We start from the raw sequence: 25845 nt of genomic DNA, 5'->3' as shown, positions 1-25845 counted from the left end.
ATTCCACTGTGTCCATTTTCCCAGTCTATTCCCACTGTGCCCATTGTTTCCCAGTCTATTCCCACTGTGCCCCATTATTTCCCAGTCTATTCCCACTGTGCCCCATATTTCCAAGTCTTTCCCACTTGCCCCATTATTCCCAGTCTATCCCACTGTGCCCCATTATTTCCCAGTCTATTCCCACTGTGTCCCATTATTTCCCAGTCTATTCCCACTGTGCCCCATTATTTCCCAGTCTATTCCCACTGTGCCCCATTATTTCCCAGTCTATTCCCACTGTGCCCCATTATTTCCCAGTCTATTCCCACTGTGCCCCATTGTTTCCCAGTCTATTCCCACTGTGTCCCATTATTTCCCAGTCTATTCCCACTGTGCCCCATTGTTTCCCAGTCTATTCCCACTGTGCCCCATCGTTTCCCAGTCTATTCCCACTGTGCCCCATCATTTCCCAGTCTATTCCCACTGTGCCCCCATCATTTCCCAGTCTATTCCCACTGTGCCCCATTATTTCCCAGTCTATTCCCACTGTGCCCCATCGTTTCCCAGTCTATTCCCACTGTGCCCCATCATTTCCCAGTCTATTCCCACTGTGCCCATTATTTCCCAGTCTATTCCCACTGTGCCCCATTGTTTCCCAGTCTATTCCACTGTGCCCCATTATTTCCCAGTCTATTCCCACTGTGCCCCATTATTCCCAGTCTATCCCACTGTGCCCCATTGTTTCCCAGTCTATTCCCACTGTGCCCCATTGTTTCCCAGTCTATTCCCACTGTGCCCCATTTTTTCCCAGTCTATTCCCACTGTGCCCCATTATTTCCCAGTCTATTCCCACTGTGCCCCATTGTTTCCCAGTCTATTCCCACTGTGCCCCATTATTTCCCAGTCTATTCCCACTGTGCCCCATTATTTCCCAGTCTATTCCCACTGTGCCCCATTATTTCCCAGTCTATTCCCACTGTGCCCCATTGTTTCCCAGTCTATTCCCACTGTGCCCCATTTCCCAGTCTATTCCACTGTGTCCATTGTTTCCCAGTCTATTCCCACTGTGCCCCATTGTTTCCCAGTCTATTCCCACTGTGCCCCATTTTTTTCCCAGTCTATTCCCACTGTGTCCCATTATTTCCCAGTCTATTCCCACTGTGTCCCATTATTTTCCCAGTCTATTCCCACTGTGCCCCATTATTTCCCAGTCTATTCCCACTGTGTCCATTATTTCCCAGTCTATTCCCACTGTGCCCCATTATTTCCCAGTCTATTCCCACTGTGCCCCATTATTTCCCAGTATATTCCCACTGTGCCCCATTGTTTCCCAGTCTATTCCCACTGTGCCCCATTGTTTCCCAGTCTATTCCCACTGTGCCCCATTTGTTTCCAGTCTATTCCCACTGTGCCCCATTGTTTCCCAGTCTATTCCCACTGTGCCCCATTGTTTCCCAGTCTATTCCCACTGTGCCCCATTATTTCCCAGTATATTCCCACTGTGTCCCATTATTTCCCAGTATATTCCCACTGTGTCCCAGTATATTCCCACTGTGCCCCATTATTTCCCAGTCTATTCCCACTGTGCCCCATTATTTCCCAGTATATTCCCACTGTGTCCCATTATTTCCCAGTATATTCCCACTGTGTCCCATATATTCCCACTGTGCCCCCCCATATTTCCCAGTCTATTCCCACTGTGCCCCATTATTTCCCAGTATATTCCCACTGTGTCCCATTATTTCCCAGTCTATTCCCACTGTGCCCCATTATTTCCCAGTATATTCCCACTGTGTCCCATTATTTCCCAGTCTATTCCCACTGTGCCCCATTATTTCCCAGTCTATTCCCACTGTGCCCCATTATTTCCCAGTCTATTCCCACTGTGCCCCATTGTTTCCCAGTCTATTCCCACTGTGCCCCATTTATTCCCAGTCTATTCCCACTGTGCCCCATTATTTCCCAGTCTATTTCCACTTCCAGTGCCCATTATTCCCAGTTATTCCCACTGTGCCCTTATTCCAGTATTCCCACTGTGCCCCATTATTTCCCAGTATATTCCCACTGTGTCCCATTATTTCCCAGTCTATTCCCACTGTGCCCATTATTTCCCAGTAAATTCCCACTGTGTCCCATTATTTCCCAGTATATTCCCACTGTGTCCCAGTATATTCCCACTGTGTCCCATTATTTCCCAGTCTATTCCCACTGTGCCCCATTATTTCCCAGTCTATTCCCACTGTGTCCCATTATTTCCCAGTATATTCCCACTGTGCCCCATTATTTCCCAGTCTATTCCCACTGTGCCCCATTATTTCCCAGTCTATTCCCACTGTGCCCCATTATTTCCCAGTCTATTCCCACTGTGTCCCATTATTTCCCAGTCTATTCCCACTGTGTCCCAGTATATTCCCACTGTGTCCCATTATTTCCCAGTATATTCCCACTGTGTCCAGTATATTCCCACTGTGTCCCATTATTTCCCAGTATATCCCACTGGTAACCATTATTTCCAGTATTTCCCACTGGTGTCCCAGTATATTCCCACTCGTGTCCCATATTTCCCAGTCTATTCCCACTGTGCCCCATTATTTCCCAGTACTATTCCCACGTGGCCCCATGGTTTACCAGTCTATCCCACTCGTGCCCCATTATTTCCCAGATCTTTTCCCACTGTGCCCCATTATGTTCCCAGTCTATTCCCACTGTGCCCATTAGTTTTCCCAGGTCGTATTCCCACTGTGTCCCAGTCTATTCCCCACTGTGCCCCATTATTTTCCCAGTCTATTCCCCACTGTTGCCACCATTATTTCCCAGTCTATTCCACTGTGCCCCATTATTTCCCAAGTCTATTCCCACTGTGCCCCCATTTGTTCCCCAGTCTATTCCCACTGTGTTCCCAGTCTATTCCCACCGTGCCCCATTATTTCCCAGTCTAATTCCCACGTGCCCCATTGTTCCCAGTATATTCCCACTGTGTCCCAGTCTATTCCCACTGTGCCCCATTATTTCCCAGTCTATTCCCACTGTGCCCCATTGTTTCCCAGTCTATTCCCACTGTGCCCCATTATTTCCCAGTCTATTCCCACTGTGCCCCATTATTTCCCAGTCTATTCCCACTGTGCCCATTATTTCCCAGTCTATTCCCACTGTGCCCCATTATTTCCCAGTCTATTCCCACTGTGCTTCCCATTATTTCCCAGTATATTCCCACTGTGTCCCAGTATATTCCCACTGTGTCCCATTATTTCCCAGTATATTCCCACTGTGTCCCAGTATATTCCCACTGTGTCCCATTATTTCCCAGTATATTCCCACTGTGTCCCATTATTTCCCAGTATATTCCCACTGTGTCCCAGTATATTCCCACTGTGTCCCATTATTTCCCAGTCTATTCCCACTGTGCCCCATTATTTCCCAGTCTATTCCCACTGTGCCCCATTGTTTCCCAGTCTATTCCCACTGTGCCCCATTATTTCCCAGTCTATTCCCACTGTGCCCCATTATTTCCCAGTCTATTCCCACTGTGCCCCATTATTTCCCAGTCTATTCCCACTGTGCCCCATTTTTCCAGTCTATTCCCACTGTGCCCATTATTTCCAGTCTATTCCCACTGTGCCCATTATTTCCCAGTCTTATTCCCACTGTGCCCCATTATTTCCCAGTCTATTCCCACTGTGCCCCATTATTTCCCAGTCTATTCCCACTGTGCCCCATTGTTTCCCAGTCTATTCCCACTGTGCCCATTGTTTCCCAGTATATTCCCCACTGTGTCCCAGTCTATTCCCACTGTGCCCCATTGTTTCCCAGTCTATTCCCACTGTGCCCATTATTTCCCAGTCTATTCCCACTGTGCCCCATTGTTTCCCAGTCTATTCCCACTGTGCCCCATTGTTTCCCAGTCTATTCCCACTGTGCCCATTGTTTCCCAGTCTATTCCCACTGTGCCCCATCGTTTCCCAGTCTATTCCCACTGTGCCCCATCGTTTCCCAGTCTATTCCCACTGTGCCCCATCGTTTCCCAGTCTATTCCCACTGTGCCCCATCGTTCCCAGTCTATTCCCACTGTGCCCCATCGTTTCCCACAGTCTATTCCCACTGTGCCCATCGTTTCCCAGTCTATTCCCACTGTGCCCCATTATTTCCCAGTCTATTCCCACTGTGCCCCATTATTTCCCAGTCTATTCCCACTGGCGCCCCATCATTTCCCAGTATATTCCCACTGCCCCGCCCCATTGTTTCCCAGTCTATTCCCACTGTGCCCCATTGTTTCCCAGTCTATTCCCACTGTGCCCCATTATTTCCCAGTCTATTCCCACTGTGCCCCATTATTTCCCAGTCTATTCCCACTGTGCCCCATTATTTCCCAGTCTATTCCCACTGTGTCCCATTATTTCCCAGTCTATTCCCACTGTGTCCCAGTATATTCCCACTGTGTCCCATTATTTCCCAGTATATTCCCACTGTGTCCCAGTATATTCCCACTGTGTCCCATTATTTCCCAGTATATTCCCACTGTGTCCCAGTATATTCCCACTGTGTCCCATTATTTCCCAGTATATTCCCACTGTGTCCCATTATTTCCCAGTATATTCCCACTGTGTCCCAGTATATTCCCACTGTGTCCCATTATTTCCCAGTCTATTCCCACTGTGCCCCATTGTTTCCCAGTCTATTCCCACTGTGCCCCATTGTTTCCCAGTCTATTCCCACTGTGCCCCATTATTTCCCAGTCTATTCCCACTGTGCCCCATTATTTCCCAGTCTATTCCCACTGTGCCCCATTGTTTCCCAGTCTATTCCCACTGTGTCCCAGTCTATTCCCACTGTGCCCCATTATTTCCCAGTCTATTCCCACTGTGCCCCATTATTTCCCAGTCTATTCCCACTGTGCCCCATTATTTCCCAGTCTATTCCCACTGTGCCCCATTGTTTCCCAGTCTATTCCCACTGTGCCCCATTGTTTCCCAGTCTATTCCCACTGTGCCCCATGTTTCCCAGTCATTATTCCCACTTTCCCGCCCCATGTTCCCAGTCTATTCCCACTGTGCCCCCATTTGTTTCCCAGTCTATTCCCACTGTGCCCCATTCTTTCCCAGTCTATTCCCACTGTGCCCCCATTGTTTCCCAGTCTATTCCCACTGTGCCCCATCGTTTCCCAGTCTATTCCCACTGTGCCCATCGTTTCCCAGTCTATTCCCACTGTGCCCCATCGTTCCCAGTCTATTCCCACTGTGCCCCATCGTTTCCCAGTCTATTCCCACTGTGCCCCAATCGTTTCCCAGTCTATTCCCACTGTGCCCCATCGTTTCCCAGTCTATTACCCACTGTGCCCCATCGTTTCCCAGTCTATTCCCACTGTGCCCATCGTTTCCCAGTCTATTCCCACTGTGCCCCATCGTTTCCCAGTCTATTCCCACTGTGCCCCATCGTTTCCCAGTCTATTCCCACTGTGCCCCATCGTTTCCCAGTCTATTCCCACTGTGCCCCATCATTTCCCAGTCTATTCCCACTGTGCCCCATTATTTCCCAGTCTATTCCCACTGTGTCCCATTATTTCCCAGTCTATTACCACTGTGCCCCATTATTTCCCAGTCTATTCCCACTGTGTCCCATTATTTCCCAGTCTATTCCCACTGTGTCCCATTATTTCCCAGTATATTCCCACTGTGTCCCAGTATATTCCCACTGTGTCCCATTATTTCCCAGTATATTCCCACTGTGTCCCAGTATATTCCCACTGTGTCCCATTATTTCCCAGTATATTCCCACTGTGTCCCATTATTTCCCAGTATATTCCCACTGTGTCCCAGTATATTCCCACTGTGTCCCATTATTTCCCAGTCTATTCCCACTGTGCCCCATTATTTCCCAGTCTATTCCCACTGTGCCCCATTGTTTCCCAGTCTATTCCCACTGCTGCCCCATTATTTCCCAGTCTATTCCCACTGTGCCCCATTATTTCCCAGTCTATTCCCACTGTGCCCCATTGTTCCCAGTCTATTCCCACTGTGTCCCAGTCTATTCCCACTGTGCCCCATTATTTCCCAGTCTATTCCCACTGTGCCCCATTATTTCCCAGTCTATTCCCACTGTGCCCCATTATTTCCCAGTCTATTCCCACTGTGCCCCATTGTTTCCCAGTCTATTCCCACTGTGCCCCATTGTTTCCCAGTATATTCCCACTGTGTCCCAGTCTATTCCCACTGTGCCCCATTGTTCCCAGCTATTCCCACTGTGCCCCATTATTTCCCAGTCTATCCCACTGTGCCCCATTGTTTCCCAGTCTATTCCCACTGTGCCCCATTGTTTCCAGTCTATTCCCACTGTGCCCATTGTTTCCCAGTCTATTTCCCACTTGCCCCATTGTTTCCCAGTCTATTCCCACTGTGCCCCATCGTTTCCCAGTCTATTCCACTGTGCCCATCGTTTCCCAGTCTATTCCCACTGTGCCCATCGTTTCCCAGTCTATTCCCACTGTGCCCCATCGTTTCCCAGTCTATTCCCACTGTGCCCCATCGTTTCCCAGTCTATCCCACTGTGCCCCATCGTTTCCCAGTCTATTCCCACTGTGCCCCATCGTTTCCCAGTCTATTCCCACTGTGCCCCATCGTTTCCCAGTCTATTCCCACTGTGCCCCATTATTTCCCAGTCTATTCCCACTGTGCCCCATTATTTCCCAGTCTATTCCCACTGCGCCCCATCATTTCCCAGTATATTCCCACTGCGCCCCATTGTTTCCCAGTCTATTCCCACTGTGCCCCATTGTTTCCCAGTCTATTCCCACTGTGTCCCAGTCTATTCCCACTGTGCCCCATTATTTCCCAGTCTATTCCCACTGTGCCCCATTATTTCCCAGTCTATTCCCACTGTGCCCCATTGTTTCCCAGTCTATTCCCACTGTGCCCATTGTTTCCCAGTCTATTCCCACTGTGCCCCATTGTTTCCCAGTATATTCCCACTGTGTCCCAGTCTATTCCCACTGTGCCCCATTGTTTCCCAGTCTATTCCCACTGTGCCCCATTATTTCCCAGTCTATTCCCACTGTGCCCCATTGTTTCCCAGTCTATTCCCACTGTGCCCCATTGTTTCCCAGTCTATTCCCACTGTGCCCCATTGTTTCCCAGTCTATTCCCACTGTGCCCCATTGTTTCCCAGTCTATTCCCACTGTGCCCCATCGTTTCCCAGTCTATTCCCACTGTGCCCCATCGTTTCCCAGTCTATTCCCACTGTGCCCCATCGTTTCCCAGTCTATTCCCACTGTGCCCCATCGTTTCCCAGTCTATTCCCACTGTGCCCCATCGTTTCCCAGTCTATTCCCACTGTGCCCCATCGTTTCCCAGTCTATTCCCACTGTGCCCCATCGTTTCCCAGTCTATTCCCACTGTGCCCCATCGTTTCCCAGTCTATTCCCACTGTGCCCCATCGTTTCCCAGTCTATTCCCACTGTGTCCCATTATTTCCCAGTCTATTCCCACTGTGCCCCATTATTTCCCAGTCTATTCCCACTGTGCCCCATTATTTCCCAGTCTATTCCCACTGCGCCCCATTATTTCCCAGTATATTCCCACTGTGCCCCATCGTTTCCCAGTCTATTCCCACTGTGCCCCATTATTTCCCAGTCTATTCCCACTGCGCCCCATCATTTCCCAGTATATTCCCACTGCGCCCCATTGTTTCCCAGTCTATTCCCACTGTGCCCCATTGTTTCCCAGTCTATTCCCACTGTGCCCCATTGCACCCCACTGTCCCACGCAGTAGAAGTCACACAGCTCAGATTTTATCACATTATTTGCAGCAGTTTCTCCGGCTCAGGGTGTCGCTCCGGAACCTTCATATCCAGAACCTTTGGGGTCCGTTTAGCCGCGAGGCCCAGTGCAGCTGATCACATGGTCTAGTTAAAGGGGCAGTACAGCTCCTTGCCCTGTGGGGGGGGCACATTCACTCCCTGTACAGTAGTGCCCCCTGGAACTAATTTATGATCTGGAGGGGGGGGGGTCTTCTTTATTCAGAGATTTTTGTCTCAGACCAGAGGCCAATGAGAGGCCCCAGATTGTTGCCCCATTAGAGAGGGCAAGTTGCCATTGGAATGGGAATCTGCAACTGAAGTTTGGGGCAGGAAGGCAATGGGGCAGTAACTAGGGGCAGTAACAGTGACTGACACCGGTGCAGAAGGGCTAAATAAGCCACTGAGTGATGTTTGTGCCCTCAACCCATCATTGGGGCAATGGGGTAAATGCTACTGGGCAGGTCCGGCCCAAAGATGTACCACGACCAGCCCAATCCAGGGGCAATTACAAACTCAAAATTAATTTACAGCAAATCAGCACTAATGTATTAGCCCCTTCTGGTTGGCTAGCGAGGGGCAGCTGCAGGGCCCCGCTGGGTGCGAGGGGGCAGATGCAGGGCCTCGCTGGGTGCGAGGGGGCAGATGCAAGGCCCCGCTGGGTGCGAGGGGGCAGATGCAGGGCCTCGCTGGGTGCGAGGGGGCAGATGCAAGGCCCCGCTGGGTGCGAGGGGGCAGATGCAAGGCCCCGCTGGGTGCGAGGGGGCAGATGCAGGGCCTCGCTGGGTGCGAGGGGGCAGATGCAAGGCCCCGCTGGGTGCGAGGGGGCAGATGCAAGGCCCCGCTGGGTGCGAGGGGGCAGATGCAAGGCCCCGCTGGGTGCGAGGGGGCAGATGCAAGGCCTCGCTGGGTGCGAGGGGGCAGTTGCAGGGCCCCGCTGGGTGCGAGGGGGCAGATGCAAGGCCTCGCTGGGTGCGAGGGGGCAGATGCAAGGCCCCGCTGGGTGCGAGGGGGCAGATGCAGGGCCCCGCTGGGTGCGAGGGGGCAGATGCAAGGCCCCGCTGGGTGCGAGGGGGCAGATGCAAGGCCCCGCTGGGTGCGAGGGGGCAGATGCAAGGCCCCGCTGGGTGCGAGGGGGCAGATGCAAGGCCTCGCTGGGTGCGAGGGGGCAGATGCAAGGCCCCGCTGGGTGCGAGGGGGCAGATGCAAGGCCCCGCTGGGTGCGAGGGGGCAGTTGCAAGGCCCCGCTGGGTGCGAGGGGGCAGTTGCAAGGCCCCGCTGGGTGCGAGGGGGCAGTTGCAAGGCCCCGCTGGGTGCGAGGGGGCAGTTGCAAGGCCCCGCTGGGTGCGAGGGGGCAGTTGCAAGGCCCCGCTGGGTGCGAGGGGGCAGTTGCAAGGCCCCGCTGGGTGCGAGGGGGCAGTTGCAAGGCCCCGCTGGGTGCGAGGGGGCAGATGCAAGGCCCCGCTGGGTGCGAGGGGGCAGATGCAAGGCCCCGCTGGGTGCGAGGGGGCAGTTACCCCCCCCAATCACATGAACAAATACACAAAGCCGAGGGTAGCAAGGCAGTCAGTTTATTGGGACCTGGTTGGCAATCTGCCCCCTTAGCGCCTCTGCCCACAGGTATAAACCAAATCATATAAAATGGGGTAAGGGGGGGTCTCCCAGATAAGCCCTGAGTGTTTGGGGCAGAATCAGCCCCTCCAGCACTTTATTTGCCCCATTGGTACCAAAGTCGCAATGGTGAAGTTGTTCATTCTGGTACCAGCACGGTTTCCATAGTGATTATAAATAGAGTGCAGGAATATGATAGGCACATTAACTCCTCCTGGGGCGGGGCAGGCCCCACCCAGGCCCCGCCCACAGCTAAAGGCAAACTTCATCTTAGAAAAAGCAGCAGAAAAATCCCCGTCATATAAATGAGAGGCAGGGGGCGCTATAAATATGTACAAAATCACGTCTATATACACAGGCAATATGTACAGACCAGCACACAGACGCACAATCTGATTGGACGGAGAAGAGAAACACTTCCCAGTCTGGCAGTGAAACGTGAATAGAAGTGTGAAGGAGCGCCCCCTAGTGCCGCGCTACAGGAGCACCCAATATGGCTCCCCCCAGGGCGGCAGCACCCGCGGGCGCCCAGACTGAAAGTGCATAGAAAGTTTAGTGCATCAGAGAGTCAAATGTGCGTAAGGAAAGGGGTGGGGGCTCCCCCAAACGTCCCAGTGGTTACACCCATACGCGCCGTTAGTCACCGCCGGTCACCACACTTCACACTTGTTCCTGGGGTTCATGGGAGACCCCGGGGGGCACCGGAAATGCTCGGCGAATTCCTGGGAGTTGGAGACGGAGCCAATCACGCGGAAGCGGGAGGGGCTGTGCGGGTCGGTGATGAGCCCCTCGTGCGAGCTTTCCGAGGTGCGAACAGAGCACCAAACCTGGGGGGGCAACACAGGGGGGTGAGCAGGATACGGGGTGCAACAGAGGGGGGTGAGCAGGATACGGGGTGCAACAGAGGGGGGTGAGCAGGATACGGGGTGCAACAGAGGGGGGTGAGCAGGATACGGGGTGCAACACAGGGGGGTGAGCAGGATACGGGGTGCAACACAGGGGGGTGAGCAGGATACGGGGTGCAACAGAGGGGGGGAGCAGAAGGGGTGCAACGGGGGGGTGAGCAGGATACGGGGTGCAAACAGCAGGTGGGTGAGCAGGATACGGGGTGCAACAGAGGGGGGGTGAGCAGGATACGGGGTGCAACAGGGGGGGGTGAGCAGGATACGGGGTGCAACACCGGGGGGTGAGCAGGATACGGGTGCAACCACGGGGGGGGCAGGATACGGGGTGCAAACACGGGGGGGTGAGCAGGATACGGGGTGCACACAGGGGGGTGAGCAGGATACGGGGTGCAACACGGGGGGGTGAGCAGGATACGGGGTGCAACACGGGGGGTGAGCAGGAATACGGGGTGCAACAGAGGGGGGTGAGCAGGATACGGGGTGCAACAGAGGGGGTGAGCAGGATACGGGGTGCAACAGAGGGGGGTGAGCAGGATACGGGGTGCAACAGAGGGGGGTGAGCAGGATACGGGGGGCAACAGAGGGGGGTGAGCCAGGATACGGGGGCAACAGAGGGGGTGAGCAGGATACGGGGTGCAACACAGGGGGGTGAGCAGGATACGGGGTGCAACAGAGGGGGGTGAGCAGGATACGGGGTGCAACACAGGGGGGTGAGCAGGATACGGGGGCAACAGAGGGGGGTGAGCAGGATACGGGGTGCAACAGAGGGGGGTGAGCAGGATACGGGGTGCAACAGAGGGGGGTGAGCAGGATACGGGGTGCAACAGAGGGGGGTGAGCAGGATACGGGGTGCAACAGAGGGGGGTGAGCAGGATACGGGGTGCAACAGAGGGGGGGTGAGCAGGATACAGGGTGCAACACAGGGTGGGTGAGCAGGATACGGGGGTGCAACACAGGGTGGGTGAGCAGGATACGGGGTGCAACACAGGGGGGTGAGCAGGATACGGGGTGCAACACAGGGGGGTGAGCAGGATACGGGGTGCAACACAGGGGGGTGAGCAGGATACGGGGTGCAACACAGGGGGGTGAGCAGGATACGGGGTGCAACACAGGGGGGTGAGCAGGATACGGGGTGCAACACGGGGGTGAGCAGAATACGGGGTGCAACACAGGGGGGTGAGCAGAATACGGGGTGCAACAGAGGGGGGTGAGCAGGATACGGGGTGCAACAGAGGGGGGTGAGCATTCTGCCCCCAATACTTACTTGCGCAAACCCCACAAAGAAGAGTTGGTCGTTGGAGAGCCCGAGGGAGGGTAAGAGCTGCTCCGCCCCGTTCTTCCGCACCCAGTTCTTATAGGCCTGCGGGGAGAGAGAGCCTCAGTATTGGGGGGCTACTGCCTGACCCCCATTACACACACATTTATGCACAGTGAACCAACCCGATAGGCCGCCTTCAGGCCCCCGTTATCGGCGATGTTCTCCCCCAGGGTCTGCCGCCCATTCACCGGCTCCCCATTCACAGTGTAGTTGCCATACTGCTCCGTGATGCACTCCGTCTGCTTCTTAAAGGCCTCAACCGACGCGTTCTTCCACCAGGGCCGCAGGTTCCCATCCTTGTCGTACTCCCGCCCTGCACAGGGGGCACAACATTAACCCCCAGCCATCTCTGCCCCCAGGGTCTATATTGTTACCCTTAGTATAAGCACTCGGGTGGGAGCTGCCATATTGTTACACAAGTACCTTGGTCATCGAAGGCGTGCGTCAGCTCGTGCCCCATCACTACCCCGATTCCCCCGAAGTTCAGAGCCCTAATATAGAATATATCATATAGAATACATTCAGTATACAGCCCCCGCCCCCCCAATACATTCAGTACAGACCCCGCCCCCCCAATACATTCAGTATACAGACCCCGCCCCCCCAATACATTCAGTATACAGCCCCCGCCCCCCCAATACATTCAGTATACAGCCCCCGCCCCCCCCAATACATTCAGTACAGACCCCGCCCCCCCAATACATTCAGTACAGACCCCGCCCCCCCAATACATTCAGTATACAGACCCCGCCCCCCCAATACATTCAGTATACAGACCCCGCCCCCCCAATACATTCAGTATACAGACCCCGCCCCCCCAAATACATTCAGTACAGCCCCCGCCCCCCCCAATACATTCAGTACAGACCCCGCCCCCCCCAATACATTCAGTACAGACCCCGCCCCTCCAATACATTCAGTATACAGACCCCGCCCCCCCAATACATTCAGTATACAGCCCCCGCCCCCCCCCAATACATTCAGTACAGACCCCGCCCCCCCCAATACATTCAGTACAGACCCCGCCCCCCCAATACATTCAGTACAGACCCCGCCCCCCCAATACATTCAGTACAGACCCCACCCCCCAATACATTCAGTATACAGACCCCGCCCCCCCAATACATTCAGTACAGACCCCGCCCCCCAATACATTCAGTACAGACCCCGCCCCCCCAATACATTCAGTACAGACCCCGCCCCCCCCAATACATTCAGTACAGACCCCGCCCCCCCAATTCATTCAGTACAGACCCCGCCCCCCCCAATACATTCAGTACAGACCCCACCCCCCCAATACATTCAGTACAGACCCCACCCCCCCAATACATTCAGTACAGACCCCGCCCCCCCCAATACATTCAGTACAGACCCCGCCCCCCCAATACATTCAGTATACAGCCCCCGCCCCCCAATACATTCAGTATACAGACCCCGCCCCCCCAATACATTCAGTATACAGACCCCGCCCCCCCAATACATTCAGTACAGACCCCACCCCCCAATATATTCAGTACAGACCCCACCCCCAATACATTCAGAACACACCCCACCCCCAAAACCCTCTCCTGCAAGCACCGCCCATTTGGTCACCCATTAATTAACTATGTTTTTCCATTTCTGAGCCCCCTCTGCCACAGCCAACTATTCCCCCCCCCCCCCGATGGAATCCCCCAGCCTCCCCAGCGCTGTATGGATTCCAAGAAATAGGAAACAACCTAAAAGTCTGTCCCCCAGGTACAGCAGCCAATGGGGTGCTCATTATTATTGGGCAGGATCAGTCCAAATTAGGGTTCCAGTTGCCCTTACCCCCCCCCCCCAGGGCCCCACACGTACGTGGGAGAGCTGCTGGTGTAGAAGGGGGCCTGCAGGATTCCCGCGGGAAACACAATCTCGTTCTTGGTGGGGGAGTAATAAGCGTTGACTGTAGGGGGCGTCATACTCCATCTGGAATGGAAGAAGGGGAGTCACATGGGAAGTATCGGTTACTGATTGCTTTATATGTTACTGTATGCCCAATGTATGAAACCCACTTATTGTACAGCGCTGCGGGGTATGTTGGCGCTTTATAAATAAATGTTAATAATAATAAGTAACAGCCTCAGGCGCAATGTCCAATCCTGCCACTAGCTGGCGCCCCCACACACACTGGGGCTGCACTGCAGGGATGTCTGCTCTCCTCTGCTGGGTTTCCCCTGGCTGATACTGTTGGATAGTGGGAATGTGATAGGGACCTTAGAGTGTAAGCTCACTGGGGCAGGGGCTGATGGGAATGGGATAGGGACCTTAGAATGTAAGCTCACTGGGGCAGGCACTGATGGGAATGTGACAGGGTCCTTAGACTGTAAGCTCACTGGGGCAGGGGCTGATGGGAATGGGATAGGGACCTTAGAATGTAAGCTCACTGGGGCAGGCACTGATGGGAATGTGATAGGGACCTTAGAGTGTAAGCTCACTGGGGCAGGGGCTGATGGGAATGGGATAGGGGCCTTAGATTGTAAGCTCACTGGGGCAGGGGCTGATGGGAATGGGATAGGGACCTTAGAATGTAAGCTCACTGGGGCAGGCACTGATGGGAATGTGATAGGGACCTTAGAGTGTAAGCTCACTGGGGCAGGGGCTGATGGGAATGGGATAGGGACCTTAGAATGTAAGCTCACTGGGGCAGGGACTGATGGGAATGTGACAGGGTCCTTAGACTGTAAGCTCACTGGGGCAGGGACTGATGGGAATGGGATAGGGACCTTAGAGTGTAAGCTCACTGGGGCAGGGGCTGATGGGAATGTGATAGGGACCTTAGAGTGTAAGCTCACTGGGGCAGGGACTGATGGGAATGGGATAGGGACCTTAGAATGTAAGCTCACTGGGGCAGGGGCTGATGGGAATGTGATAGGGACCTTAGATTGTAAGCTCACTGGGGCAGGGGCTGATGGGAATGGGATAGGGACCTTAGATTGTAAGCTCACTGGGGCAGGGGCTGATGGGAATGGGATAGGGACCTTAGATTGTAAGCTCACTGGGGCAGGGGCTGATGGGAATGGGATAGGGACCTTAGATTGTAAGCTCACTGGGGCAGGGGCTGATGGGAATGGGATAGGGACCTTAGATTGTAAGCTCACTGGGGCAGGGGCTGATGGAAAGGATAATGGCAGGGCGCCACAGATACACAAACAGAACACACAGGGGCCCCGGTACCTACTGGTCCTTGCTGGGCGCTTTGCGCAGTTGATCCGCAGTCACTCGCGCCGAGAAGTTATAAAATCTCATTCCATTCTCGAAGTAAAAATCTGACGTCACATTGTACTGAGAGAGCGAGAGGGGTAAGGAAGGAAAGGGTTAAGGCTCCCTGCATCACATGTTCCTCAGGGGAGGGCCTAGGCACAAAGGTTACTATCCCAGGATACCTTGCTGAAAATGGGGAGGTTCCTGCCTGACCATGGGAAAGAGAGCAGCCCAGGAGCAGGAAGTACAGAGAATCAGAGCTCTGTACCTGGGTAAGTACTGGGGGGAGATTGGATTCACTTACCCAGGGGGGGGTTCCTGCCTGACCATGGGAAAGAGAGCAGCCCAGGAGCAGGAAGTACAGAGAATCAGAGCTCTGTACCTGGGTAAGTACTGGGGGGGAGATTGGATTCACTTACCCAGGGGGGGGTTCCTGCCTGACCATGGGAAAGAGAGCAGCCCAGGAGCAGGAAGTACAGAGAATCAGAGCTCTGTACCTGGGTAAGTACTGGGGGGAGATTGGATTCACTTACCCAGGGGGGGGGGTTCCTGCCTGACCATGGGAAAGAGAGCAGCCCAGGAGCAGGAAGTACAGAGAATCAGAGCTCTGTACCTGGGTAAGTACTGGGGGGAGATTGGATTCACTTACCCACGGGGAGGTTCCTGCCTGACCATGGGAAAGAGAGCAGCCCAGGAGCGGGGGGGGGGGGGTTGTGGGTATGGAGAGGACTTGGGGTGCAGCACAAGGGGAACACCCCCTTCCTGAATGAGAATTCAGACTTACATCATTGAAGACTTTATCCAGTTCCTTGGGGTCCATAATGAAGTTGGGGTACCCAATCATGTCATAAATGGCTTCGGCCTGGATAGAAGCACAAGTGGGTAAGGGAATGGCACAATGTGGCACCAGGGGTAACACCCAGGGTCAGCGCTACCCATGAGTCACATGGGGGGGTTGGCAGCCGCTATGGCAGCTCCTACCGTCCGACTCACCTTCTCCCTGGCAGCCCTGCGGGTCTCATCGTCCATCCAGGTCAGGGTGCTCAGATTCTCCTCGAATGCCGCCTTTATCTCCTTTATCATTTTTAGCGCCTGAGGGAACATGGGGGGGGGGGGGGTAAGCGCCAGCGAAGAGCCCCACCCCCAGCGTGCAGGTGCCACGCCCCTTCTACACATCCAGCAGCCCAATCATAACAGAGATCCTCCCATACAGGCTATGAGCCTTGCCCCCTCCCGTAACCAGGGGCAATTATATAGTGCAGAGGCCAGAGGGGGGCATCTGGGGGTGGGAACAGGGCCCCGGGCTCTGGACATTACAGGGGACACTCGGACCCCACAGGGACCCCAAACCCAGGACTTACCTGCAATTTACTGTTCTCGGCGAACGTGGCCTTTACAAACATGGCGCCCAGAGCGAAGCCGAGGTTATTATCCGTGTCGCTGATACAGAACTTCCAGCGCGGGAGGCAGGTCTGAGGGAGAGCGAGGGGTTAATATGGCAGAACTGCCCCTCAGTTACCCCCTGACCCACTAGCACTGCCCCCAATCACACCCCCTCGGGCAGAGTCACCCCCAGACTAAATGGCACAGTCTGCCCCCCCCCCGTAACCTCAGCATTAGTAGAGCCCAACTAGTCCATCCTGTGTGCCGAGCCCATTGGGCGGTTCTGAGAGTCCCGGCCACACGGGGTTAATGCAGTGACTTGTGGCCCAGCAGTAGGCACACTGGCTCCTGTGAGTGCTTATGGGCTCAGACATTGCAGGGAGGTTCCGCCCCACCGCCCCCCCTGTAAGGGGCAGAATGTTTCAGTCGCTGAGGTTGCTGGGAGCTGTAGTTCAGCTGGGGAGCTCTCACCTTCTTGGTGCCGTACATGACCTCCATTAACTTCTCCTCGGCGTCCTGGAAGCGCTGATCCAGGAAGGAGCTGGCCTTGCGCACCAGGTTCCACATCATGTAGTTATTCAGGATCCTAGGGGGCGGGGCCAGAAAAACAAGATGGCGTCAGTTATGCTCCGAACCCTGAGCATTTGCCTCACTCTCCTGCCCCAATGCCCCCACCCAATTACCTCTTGTCGGTGGAGTTGATGAGGCCGGAGACCGCGACCAGATATTCCTTGGCATAAACCACCACCGGTTCCGACTCATTAATCGCCACGGGGTAAAACACGGTCTGCAGGAACGGCATCCAATCAACAGCCGGCACCAGGTCCTGCCGGGGGAATGGAAATCACATGACTAGAGCCACGTGCCCAAGGGTGCGGGGAGTGCGGGGAGTTGCTATACACCCACCTTGAGCTCCCCCGCCGCCATCTTGTGGTAAATCTGCTCCTCGTCCCGCCGCTTCTCCTGGGGGATGGTGATGTTGGCCAGGGTGGTCTCAAAGTCCAGGATCTCCTGCATCTGCTCCCGGGTGGAGTTCTCCGCACCCCCCAGCAGCACCCCCAGTTGGATCATGAAGTTTAAATACCCTGTGAGCACCTGGGGGAGAAGGGCAGGTCCTGAGGGGGAATTTCCAACCAATCAGCTCAGAGAGGAGCAGAGGGAGGAGCCACTTACCTTCTCATTCTCAGTCTTGTTGAGGTAAAATTCCCGAGAGGGCAACCCCAGGCCCGACTGGTCTATCTGGGGAGGAAGGTACTGGGGGTTAAGGGGGCCACACACTATACCCTAATATTCCCATCACTGGGCCCTGGGGCCAATCAGTCACATGACAATGTAGGAGATAGGCGGGGTCTCAGCAAGGGCTGCATTCAAAAGTCGCAGAGACGGAAGGAGTTGGGTGGAGCCAGAAAGGGAGGGACTTGGGCGGAGTCAGGCTTGGGCAGAGCTGGGCTACAGAAAAGGTGGGACTTGGGCGGAGTCAGGCTTGGGCGGAGCCAGGCTACAGAGAGGGAGGGACTTGGGCAGAGCCAGGCTACAGAGAGGGAGGGACTTGGGCAGAGCCAGGCTACAGAGAGGGTGGGGGTGGGGCAGAGGCAGGCTAGAGAGAGGGTGGGGCTTGGGCAGAGGCAGGCTACAGAGAGGGTGGGGCTTGGGCAGAGGCAGGCTACAGAGAGGGAGGGACTTGGGCAGAGGCAGGCTACAGAGAGGGTGGGGCTTGGGCAGAGCCAGGCTACAGAGAGGGTGGGACTTGGGCGGAGCCAGGCAACAGAGAGGGTGGGACTTGGGCAGAGGCAGGCTACAGAGACGGTGGGGCTTGGGTGGAGCCAGGCAACAGAGAGGGTGGTACTTGGGCGGAGCCAGGCAACAGAGAGGGTGGTACTTGGGCGGAGCCAGGCAACAGAGACGGTGGGGCTTGGGTGGAGCCAGGCAACAGAGAGGGTGGGGCTTGGGCGGAGCCAGGCTACAGAGGGTAGGAGGAGGGTACAATTTGCCCCGCCCATACTCACCTGGATAACATTGCTATTGGAGTTCTTGGAGTCGGCGCTGACGAAGACAGAGAAGAAGGGGGAGGTCCGGTAATGGGCAGTCACCAACTGCAGAGTCTCCTGGAAGTTGTCTCTGTCCCACGGGCCGGTGATGGCCCAGCCCCCGAGCTGGAAAGCAAAATCAGATTTCCCATGATCCCCAGTGGCCACTGGCACTCTCGCTATCCAGCCATATTGCCCTTTCATGGAGCCACCTGGGGCAATAGAATTTCCCACACACAGACAGAAAGGTCCCTCGGGGGCGGTACTAAGTGCCAGCCCATGAACAAATCCTCCAGCCCCCCACTGATTGGTCCGTGCAATGGTGACCTCACCTTCTGGATCAGATCCTGCAGGGGTTTGGCCCCGAGCTCCTCGATCTTGGTCTCATTCATACAGGCCTGGAAGTAGCGCTGGGCCTTGCGTTCTGCCGTGCTGTTTGTCTCTATGGTGGAGTTCTCTGTAAGGGCGGAACCACACATACGGGTCTCAGTTGTGGGGGGGGGGGGGGCCCTGTGGGTCCAACTAGACTTTATCCTTAGGGAACAAGATGGATCCGGTGCCAAATCCCCTTTATGTGATGTGGTCTCGGCGGCTAAAATTCTCTAAATATTTATGGAATCTCCCCCCCCCCCAAATATGTGAGCGCAGCCCCCAGCGTGGGAAAGAGGCGGCTCCCCACAACTCACTAATGATATTCATGTAACCCCCCCACCCAGTGTGAAAAGTGGGTCACAGTCGCACCACCGGGTGCCAAATACTGAGCCACAGGGTGCGGGGGGGGGCACTAATTAGAACTGGGACAGAGGCAACTGCTGGGGGGTCTGGCCTCAGAGAGAGGGGGCCCCTCACTACTCCAACAGATGGCGGGGGGGGAGCATAACCCAGAATTCCCTCCCAGCTACCTGGGCACAGGGTCATGACATGCCTCTTACTCGCACCCCGGCCCCCCCAACACCCTGACCCCCCCCAACCCCCCCACACCCCGGCCCCCCTTGCACGCACCCAGCAGATGCTTCATGGTCGCCTGGTTGTGCTCCCACAGCTCGTTGAAGGTGCCCCAGCGCGAGTGCCCATCTGGAACTGGGTTGCCTTTGATCCAGCCCCCACACGAGTACTGGTAGAAGTCCTGGCACGGATCCGCCGACCGGTCGAGGGAGCGAAGAATGGAGCTGGTGACGGAGATGCACGACTCGGACAGACAGACGCGGTGACCTGGAGCAGAACCAATGAAGAGCCGATGAGCCCAATGATCCAACTGCACCAGAGCCCCGCCCTCCCCCAGGTGGCACTTACTGTTCCCCCCCTCCCCCAGGTGGCACACTGTTCCCCCCCCTCCCCCAGGTGGCACTTACTGTCCCCTCCCCCAGGTGGCACTCTGTTCCCCCCCCTCCCCCAGGTGGCACTTACTGTCCCCTCCCCCAGGTGGCACTCTGTTCCCCCCTCCCCCAGGTGGCACTCTGTTCCCCCCCTCCCCCAGGTGGCACTCTGTTCCCCCCCTCCCCCAGGTGGCACTCTGTTCCCCCCCCTCCCCCAGGTGGCACTTACTGTCCCCTCCCCCAGGTGGCACTCTGTTTCCCCCCCTCCCCCAGGTGGCACTCTGTTCCCCCCTCCCCAGGTGGCACTCTGTTCCCCCCCCTCCCCCAGGTGGCACTTACTGTCCCCTCCCCCAGGTGGCACTCTGTTCCCCCCCTCCCCCAGGTGGCACTTACTGTCCCCCCTGCCCTCCCCCAGGTGGCACTTACTGTTCCCCCCGCCCTCCCCCAGGTGGCACTTACTGTTCCCCCCGCCCCCCCCAGGTGGCACTTACTGTTACCCCCCCTCCCCCAGGTGGCACTTACTGTTCCCCCCGCCCTCCCCCAAGTGGCACTTACTGTTACCCCCCCCCTCCCCAGTTGGCACTTACTGTCCCCTCCCCCAGGTGGCACTCTGTTCCCCCCTCCCCAGGTGGCACTTACTGTCCCCCCGCCCTCCCCCAGGTGGCACTTACTGTTCCCCCCGCCCTCCCCCAGGTGGCACTTACTGTTCCCCCGCCCTCCCCCAGGTGGCACTTACTGTTCCCCCCGCCCCCCCCCAGGTGGCACTTACTGTTCCCCCCGCCCCCCCCCAGGTGGCACTTACTGTTCCCCCCCTCCCCCAGGTGGCACTTACTGTTCCCCCCGCCCTCCCCCAGGTGGCACTTACTGTTACCCCCCCTCCCCCAGTTGGCACTTACTGTTCCCCCCGCCCTCCCCCAGGTGGCACTTACTGTTCCCCCTGCCCTCCCCCAGGTGGCACTTACTGTCCCCCCCGCCCTCCCCCAGGTGGCACTTACTGTTCCCCCCGCCCTCTCCCAGGTGGCACTTACTGTTCCCCCCGCCCTCCCCCAGGTGGCACTTACTGTTCCCCCCGCCCTCCCCCAGGTGGCACTTACTGTCCCCCCCGCCCTCCCCCAGGTGGCACTTACTGTTCCGGTACTGCAGTGACAGCGCCAGCAGACACATAAACAGCCCAAGCGACAGCAGCACCACCAGAACCAGCAGTCTCTTCTCTACGTGTGTCCTCTCGGCCCAACAGCCGCTCCGGGGCCGCACTCCTCGCAGGTTCACCTACGGGTTCAACCCAATACATTACCAGGGGGGGGCAGCATTCACCTACGGGCACTGGAGAGTAATTAACCAGCACCCGGTGCCAGAGCCTGTAGGAAGCGCCAGACAATGAGAGGAAGTCGGGTCGGCACTGGGCAGAACATGCCAGAACCTCTCGGAACTCTGAGAACATTCCTGGGATGTTTCACTCTGCGCTGCCAGGGACCTTAGATTGTAAGCTCACTGGGGCAGGGACTGATGGGAATGGGATAGGGGCCTTAGATTGTAAGCTCACTGGGGCAGGGACTGATGGGAATGGGATAGGGGCCTTAGATTGTAAGCTCACTGGGGCAGGGACTGATGGGAATGGGATAGGGACCTTAGATTGTAAGCTCACTGGGGCAGGGGCTGATGGGAATGGGATAGGGGCCTTAGATTGTAAGCTCACTGGGGCAGGGACTGATGGGAATGGGATAGGGACCTTAGATTGTAAGCTCACTGGGGCAGGGACTGATGGGAATGGGATAGGGACCTTAGATTGTAAGCTCACTGGGGCAGGGACTGATGGGAATGGGATAGGGACCTTAGATTGTAAGCTCACTGGGGCAGGGACTGATGGGAATGGGATAGGGGCCTTAGATTGTAAGCTCACTGGGGCAGGGACTGATGGGAATGGGATAGGGACCTTAGAGTGTAAGCTCACTGGGGCAGGGACTGATGGGAATGGGATAGGGACCTTAGATTGTAAGCTCACTGGGGCAGGGACTGATGGGAATGGGATAGGGACCTTAGAGTGTAAGCTCACTGGGGCAGGGGCTGATGGGAATGGGATAGAGACCTTAGATTGTAAGCTCACTGGGGCAGGGGCTGATGGGAATGTGGTAGGGACCTTAGATTGTAAGCTCACTGGGGCAGGGACTGATGGGAATGTGGTAGGGACCTTAGATTGTAAGCTCACTGGGGCAGGGACTGATGGGAATGGGATAGGGACCTTAGATTGTAAGCTCACTGGGGCAGGGACTGATGGGAATGGGATAGGGACCTTAGATTGTAAGCTCACTGGGGCAGGGACTGATGGGAATGGGATAGGGACCTTAGATTGTAAGCTCACTGGGGCAGGGACTGATGGGAATGGGATAGGGACCTTAGATTGTAAGCTCACTGGGGCAGGGGCTGATGGGAATGGGATAGGGACCTTGGATTGTAAGCTCACTGGGGCAGGGGCTGATGGGAATGGGATAGGGACCTTAGATTGTAAGCTCACTGGGGCAGGGGCTGATGGGAATGGGATAGGGACCTTAGATTGTAAGCTCACTGGGGCAGGGGCTGATGGGAATGGGATAGGGACCTTAGACTGTAAGCTCACTGGAATTATCAAAGCCACAGTTCACTTGCCAAGCTGCTCCCACAGGTCTTCTATTGTGCATCCTAATTCAGCAGGAACAGCCCCCTAAGTTTGCTCATAGCCTGTACAGAGAGATACCATAAAACTATGGCACATAGGGATTCCCCTGTACTAAGCACAATTCAGCAGGAACAGCCCCCTAAGTTTGCCCATAGCCTGTACAGAGAGATACCATAAAACTATGGCACATAGGGATTCCCCTGTACTAAGCACAATTCAGCAGGAACAGCCCCCTAAGTTTGCCCATAGCCTGTACAGAGAGATTCCATAAAACTATGGCACATAGGGATTCCCCTGTACTAAGCACAATTCAGCAGGAACAGCCCCCTAAGTTTGCCCATAGCCTGTACAGAGAGATTCCATAAAACTATGGCACATAGGGATTCCCCTGTACTAAGCACAATTCAGCAGGAACAGCCTCCTAAGTTTGCCCATAGCCTGTACAGAGAGATACCATAAAACTATGGCACATAGGGATTCCCCTGTACTAAGCACAATTCAGCAGGAACAGCCCCCTAAGTTTGCTCATAGCCTGTACAGAGAGATACCATAAAACTATGGCACATAGGGATTCCCCTGTACTAAGCACAATTCAGCAGGAACAGCCCCCTAAGTTTGCCCATAGCCTGTACAGAGAGATACCATAAAACTATGGCACATAGGGATTCCCCTGTACTAAGCACAATTCAGCAGGAACAGCCCTCATGACACACCCAAGGGGCAACTTGCTCAAAAGCTCAGCCGGGGCCAGTACTGCCGGTTTGGCTAGTAACAAAGGCCAAGTAGCACTGATACAACAATAGCTTCTGAACAGAAGATACAAGTGCCCCCCCCCCCCATCCCTGCAGTGGCCCCCAAGCTAAAACTACATGAGCCAATGGGCAAACCCAATCTGAGCACCTACACATGCGCCACATCCACCTCCCTAACAGCTACTGCCCCCCCAGGGCACATTCCCACACTTCCTGCCCCCCCAGCACAGACACAGCTCAGATATCCCTGCCTGACACCGGAGGAATGTGCTGCTTATTGTGTCGCACTCCCTCTCACATTCCGGGATTCCTCACTCCCAGCATGCACCTCTGCCTGACACCAGAGCTCACACTCACCCACTGCCCCCCCCCCAACACTGCAGCAGATCAGGGCTACATTACACCCCCCCCCCCAGGGGGGTCACAGGGGGTATCTGCTTGCAGGTGTCACAGAAACCACCAGATGGCGCACTAGTGGGAGGGGACAGCAGGGTGAGACCAGGCGTCCAATCAGATCCTTGTAATCATCTGTATCTGTTTATATGGCGTCACCTGTGTACTCAGCACCCGCATACAGGGCAACAAGCGCCTTCCCCACAGAGCTTGCAATCTGTTTGTGCAGGTAACTTACAGGCACTGACATTAGGGGAACAGTGCCCAGCCTGAAGGCCAGTTAGGGGGGGATTTGGGGCGAGTGCTTATTTGTGCCCTGGGTACCCCTGGAACTATAGCGGGGTGACTGTTACCCCAATGTTTCTATATATCTGTAACCTTGTTATGGGCTAAGGGGGCCCAGCCTGAAGGCCAGTTAGGGGGGGATTTGGGGTGCTTATTTGTGCCCTGGGTACCCCTGGAACTATAGCGGGGTGACTGTTACCCCAATGTTTCTATATATCTGTAACCTTGTTATGGGCTAAGGGGGCCCAGCCTGAAGGCCAGTTAGGGGGGATTTGGGGTGAGTGCTTATTTGTGCCCTGGGTACCCCTGGAACTATAGCGGGGTGACTGTTACCCCAATGTTTCTATATATCTGTAACCTTGTTATGGGCTAAGGGGGCCCAGCCTGAAGGCCAGTTAGGGGGGATTTGGGGTGAGTGCTTATTTGTGCCCTGGGTACCCCTGGAACTATAGCGGGGTGACTGTTACCCCAATGTTTCTATATATCTGTAACCTTGTTATGGGCTAAGGGGGCCCAGCCTGAAGGCCAGTTAGGGGGGGATTTGGGGTGAGTATTTGTGCCCTGGGTACCCCTGGAACTATAGCGGGGTGACTGTTACCCCAATGTTTCTATATATCTGTAACCTTGTTATGGGCTAAGGGGGCCCAGCCTGAAGGCCAGTTAGGGGGGGATTTGGGGTGCTTATTTGTGCCCTGGGTACCCCTGGAACTATAGCAGGGTGACTGTTACCCAAATGTTTCTATATATCTGTAACCTTGTTAAGGGCTAAGGGGGCCCAGCCTGAAGGCCAGTTAGGGGGGGATTTGGGGTGAGTGCTTATTTGTGCCCTGGGTACCCCTGGAACTATAGCAGGGTGACTGTTACCCCAATGTTTCTATATATCTGTAACCTTGTTATGGGCTAAGGGGGCCCAGCCTGAAGGCCAGTTAGGGGGGGATTTGGGGTGAGTGCTTATTTGTGCCCTGGGTACCCCTGGAACTATAGCGGGGTGACTGTTACCCCAATGTTTCTATATATCTGTAACCTTGTTATGGGCTAAGGGGGCCCAGCCTGAAGGCCAGTTAGGGGGGGATTTGGGGTGAGTGCTTATTTGTGCCCTGGGTACCCCTGGAACTATAGCGGGGTGACTGTTACCCCAATGTTTCTATATATCTGTAACCTTGTTATGGGCTAAGGGGGCCCAGCCTGAAGGCCAGTTAGGGGGGGGATTTGGGGTGAGTGCTTATTTGTGCCCTGGGTACCCCTGGAACTATAGTGGGGTGACTGTTACCCCAATGTTTCTATATATCTGTAACCTTGTTATGGGCTAAGGGGGCCCAGCCTGAAGGCCAGTTAGGGGGGGATTTGGGGTGAGTGCTTATTTGTGCCCTGGGTACCCCTGGAACTATAGCAGGGTGACTGTTACCCCAATGTTTCTATATATCTGTAACCTTGTTATGGGCTAAGGGGGCCCAGCCTGAAGGCCAGTTAGGGGGGGATTTGGGGTGAGTGCTTATTTGTGTCCTGGGTACCCCTGGAACTATAGCGGGGTGACTGTTACCCCAATGTTTCTATATATCTGTAACCTTGTTATGGGCTAAGGGGGCCCAGCCTGAAGGCCAGTTAGGGGGGGATTTGGGGTGAGTGCTTATTTGTGCCCTGGGTACCCCTGGAACTATAGCGGGGTGACTGTTACCCCAATGTTTCTATATATCTGTAACCCTGTTATGGGCTAAGGGGGCCCAGCCTGAAGGCCAGTTAGGGGGGGATTTGGGGTGAGTGCTTATTTGTGCCCTGGGTACCCCTGGAACTATAGCGGGGTGACTGTTACCCCAATGTTTCTATATATCTGTAACCTTGTTATGGGCTAAGGGGGCCCAGCCTGATGGCCAGTTAGGGGGGGGATTTGGGGTGAGTGCTTATTTGTGCCCTGGGTACCCCTGGAACTATAGCGGGGTGACTGTTACCCCAATGTTTCTATATATCTGTAACCTTGTTATGGGCTAAGGGGGCCCAGCCTGAAGGCCAGTTAGGGGGGGATTTGGGGTGAGTGCTTATTTGTGCCCTGGGTACCCCTGGAACTATAGCGGGGTGACTGTTACCCCAATGTTTCTATATATCTGTAACCTTGTTATGGGCTAAGGGGGCCCAGCCTGAAGGCCAGTTAGGGGGGGATTTGGGGTGCTTATTTGTGCCTTGGGTACCCCTGGAACTATAGCGGGGTGACTGTTACCC

The 25845-nt window shown here is 55.4% G+C and overlaps 1 protein-coding gene across 2 annotated transcripts in view; it reads right to left on the bottom strand.

The window, feature by feature from the left end:
* Window positions 1-9321: 9321 nt before the first annotated feature.
* The window catches only part of ece1 (endothelin converting enzyme 1), a 67971-nt gene continuing 51447 nt past the window's right edge, over window positions 9322-25845 (bottom strand). For both annotated transcript variants that reach the window (XM_031906452.1, XM_031906453.1), the window contains 17 exons: window positions 20676-20817; window positions 19235-19444; window positions 18565-18689; window positions 18212-18358; window positions 17379-17444; window positions 17112-17300; window positions 16889-17031; window positions 16677-16791; window positions 16184-16294; window positions 15816-15914; window positions 15607-15684; window positions 14800-14903; window positions 13437-13547; window positions 12024-12091; window positions 11723-11913; window positions 11547-11642; window positions 9322-10204 (listed from right to left, as the gene is read on the bottom strand). In XM_031906452.1, coding sequence (XP_031762312.1) covers window positions 10028-10204; window positions 11547-11642; window positions 11723-11913; window positions 12024-12091; window positions 13437-13547; window positions 14800-14903; window positions 15607-15684; window positions 15816-15914; window positions 16184-16294; window positions 16677-16791; window positions 16889-17031; window positions 17112-17300; window positions 17379-17444; window positions 18212-18358; window positions 18565-18689; window positions 19235-19444; window positions 20676-20817 — 2172 coding nt within the window. In that variant the 3' untranslated portion in view covers window positions 9322-10027. The remainder of the gene's footprint in view (window positions 10205-11546; window positions 11643-11722; window positions 11914-12023; window positions 12092-13436; window positions 13548-14799; window positions 14904-15606; window positions 15685-15815; window positions 15915-16183; window positions 16295-16676; window positions 16792-16888; window positions 17032-17111; window positions 17301-17378; window positions 17445-18211; window positions 18359-18564; window positions 18690-19234; window positions 19445-20675; window positions 20818-25845) is intronic.

Source organism: Xenopus tropicalis, chromosome 7, assembly GCF_000004195.4.
Source record: "Xenopus tropicalis strain Nigerian chromosome 7, UCB_Xtro_10.0, whole genome shotgun sequence".
Classification (NCBI taxonomy): Eukaryota; Metazoa; Chordata; class Amphibia; order Anura; family Pipidae; genus Xenopus; species Xenopus tropicalis.
This window is presented reverse-complemented; position numbering and strand designations above follow the sequence as displayed.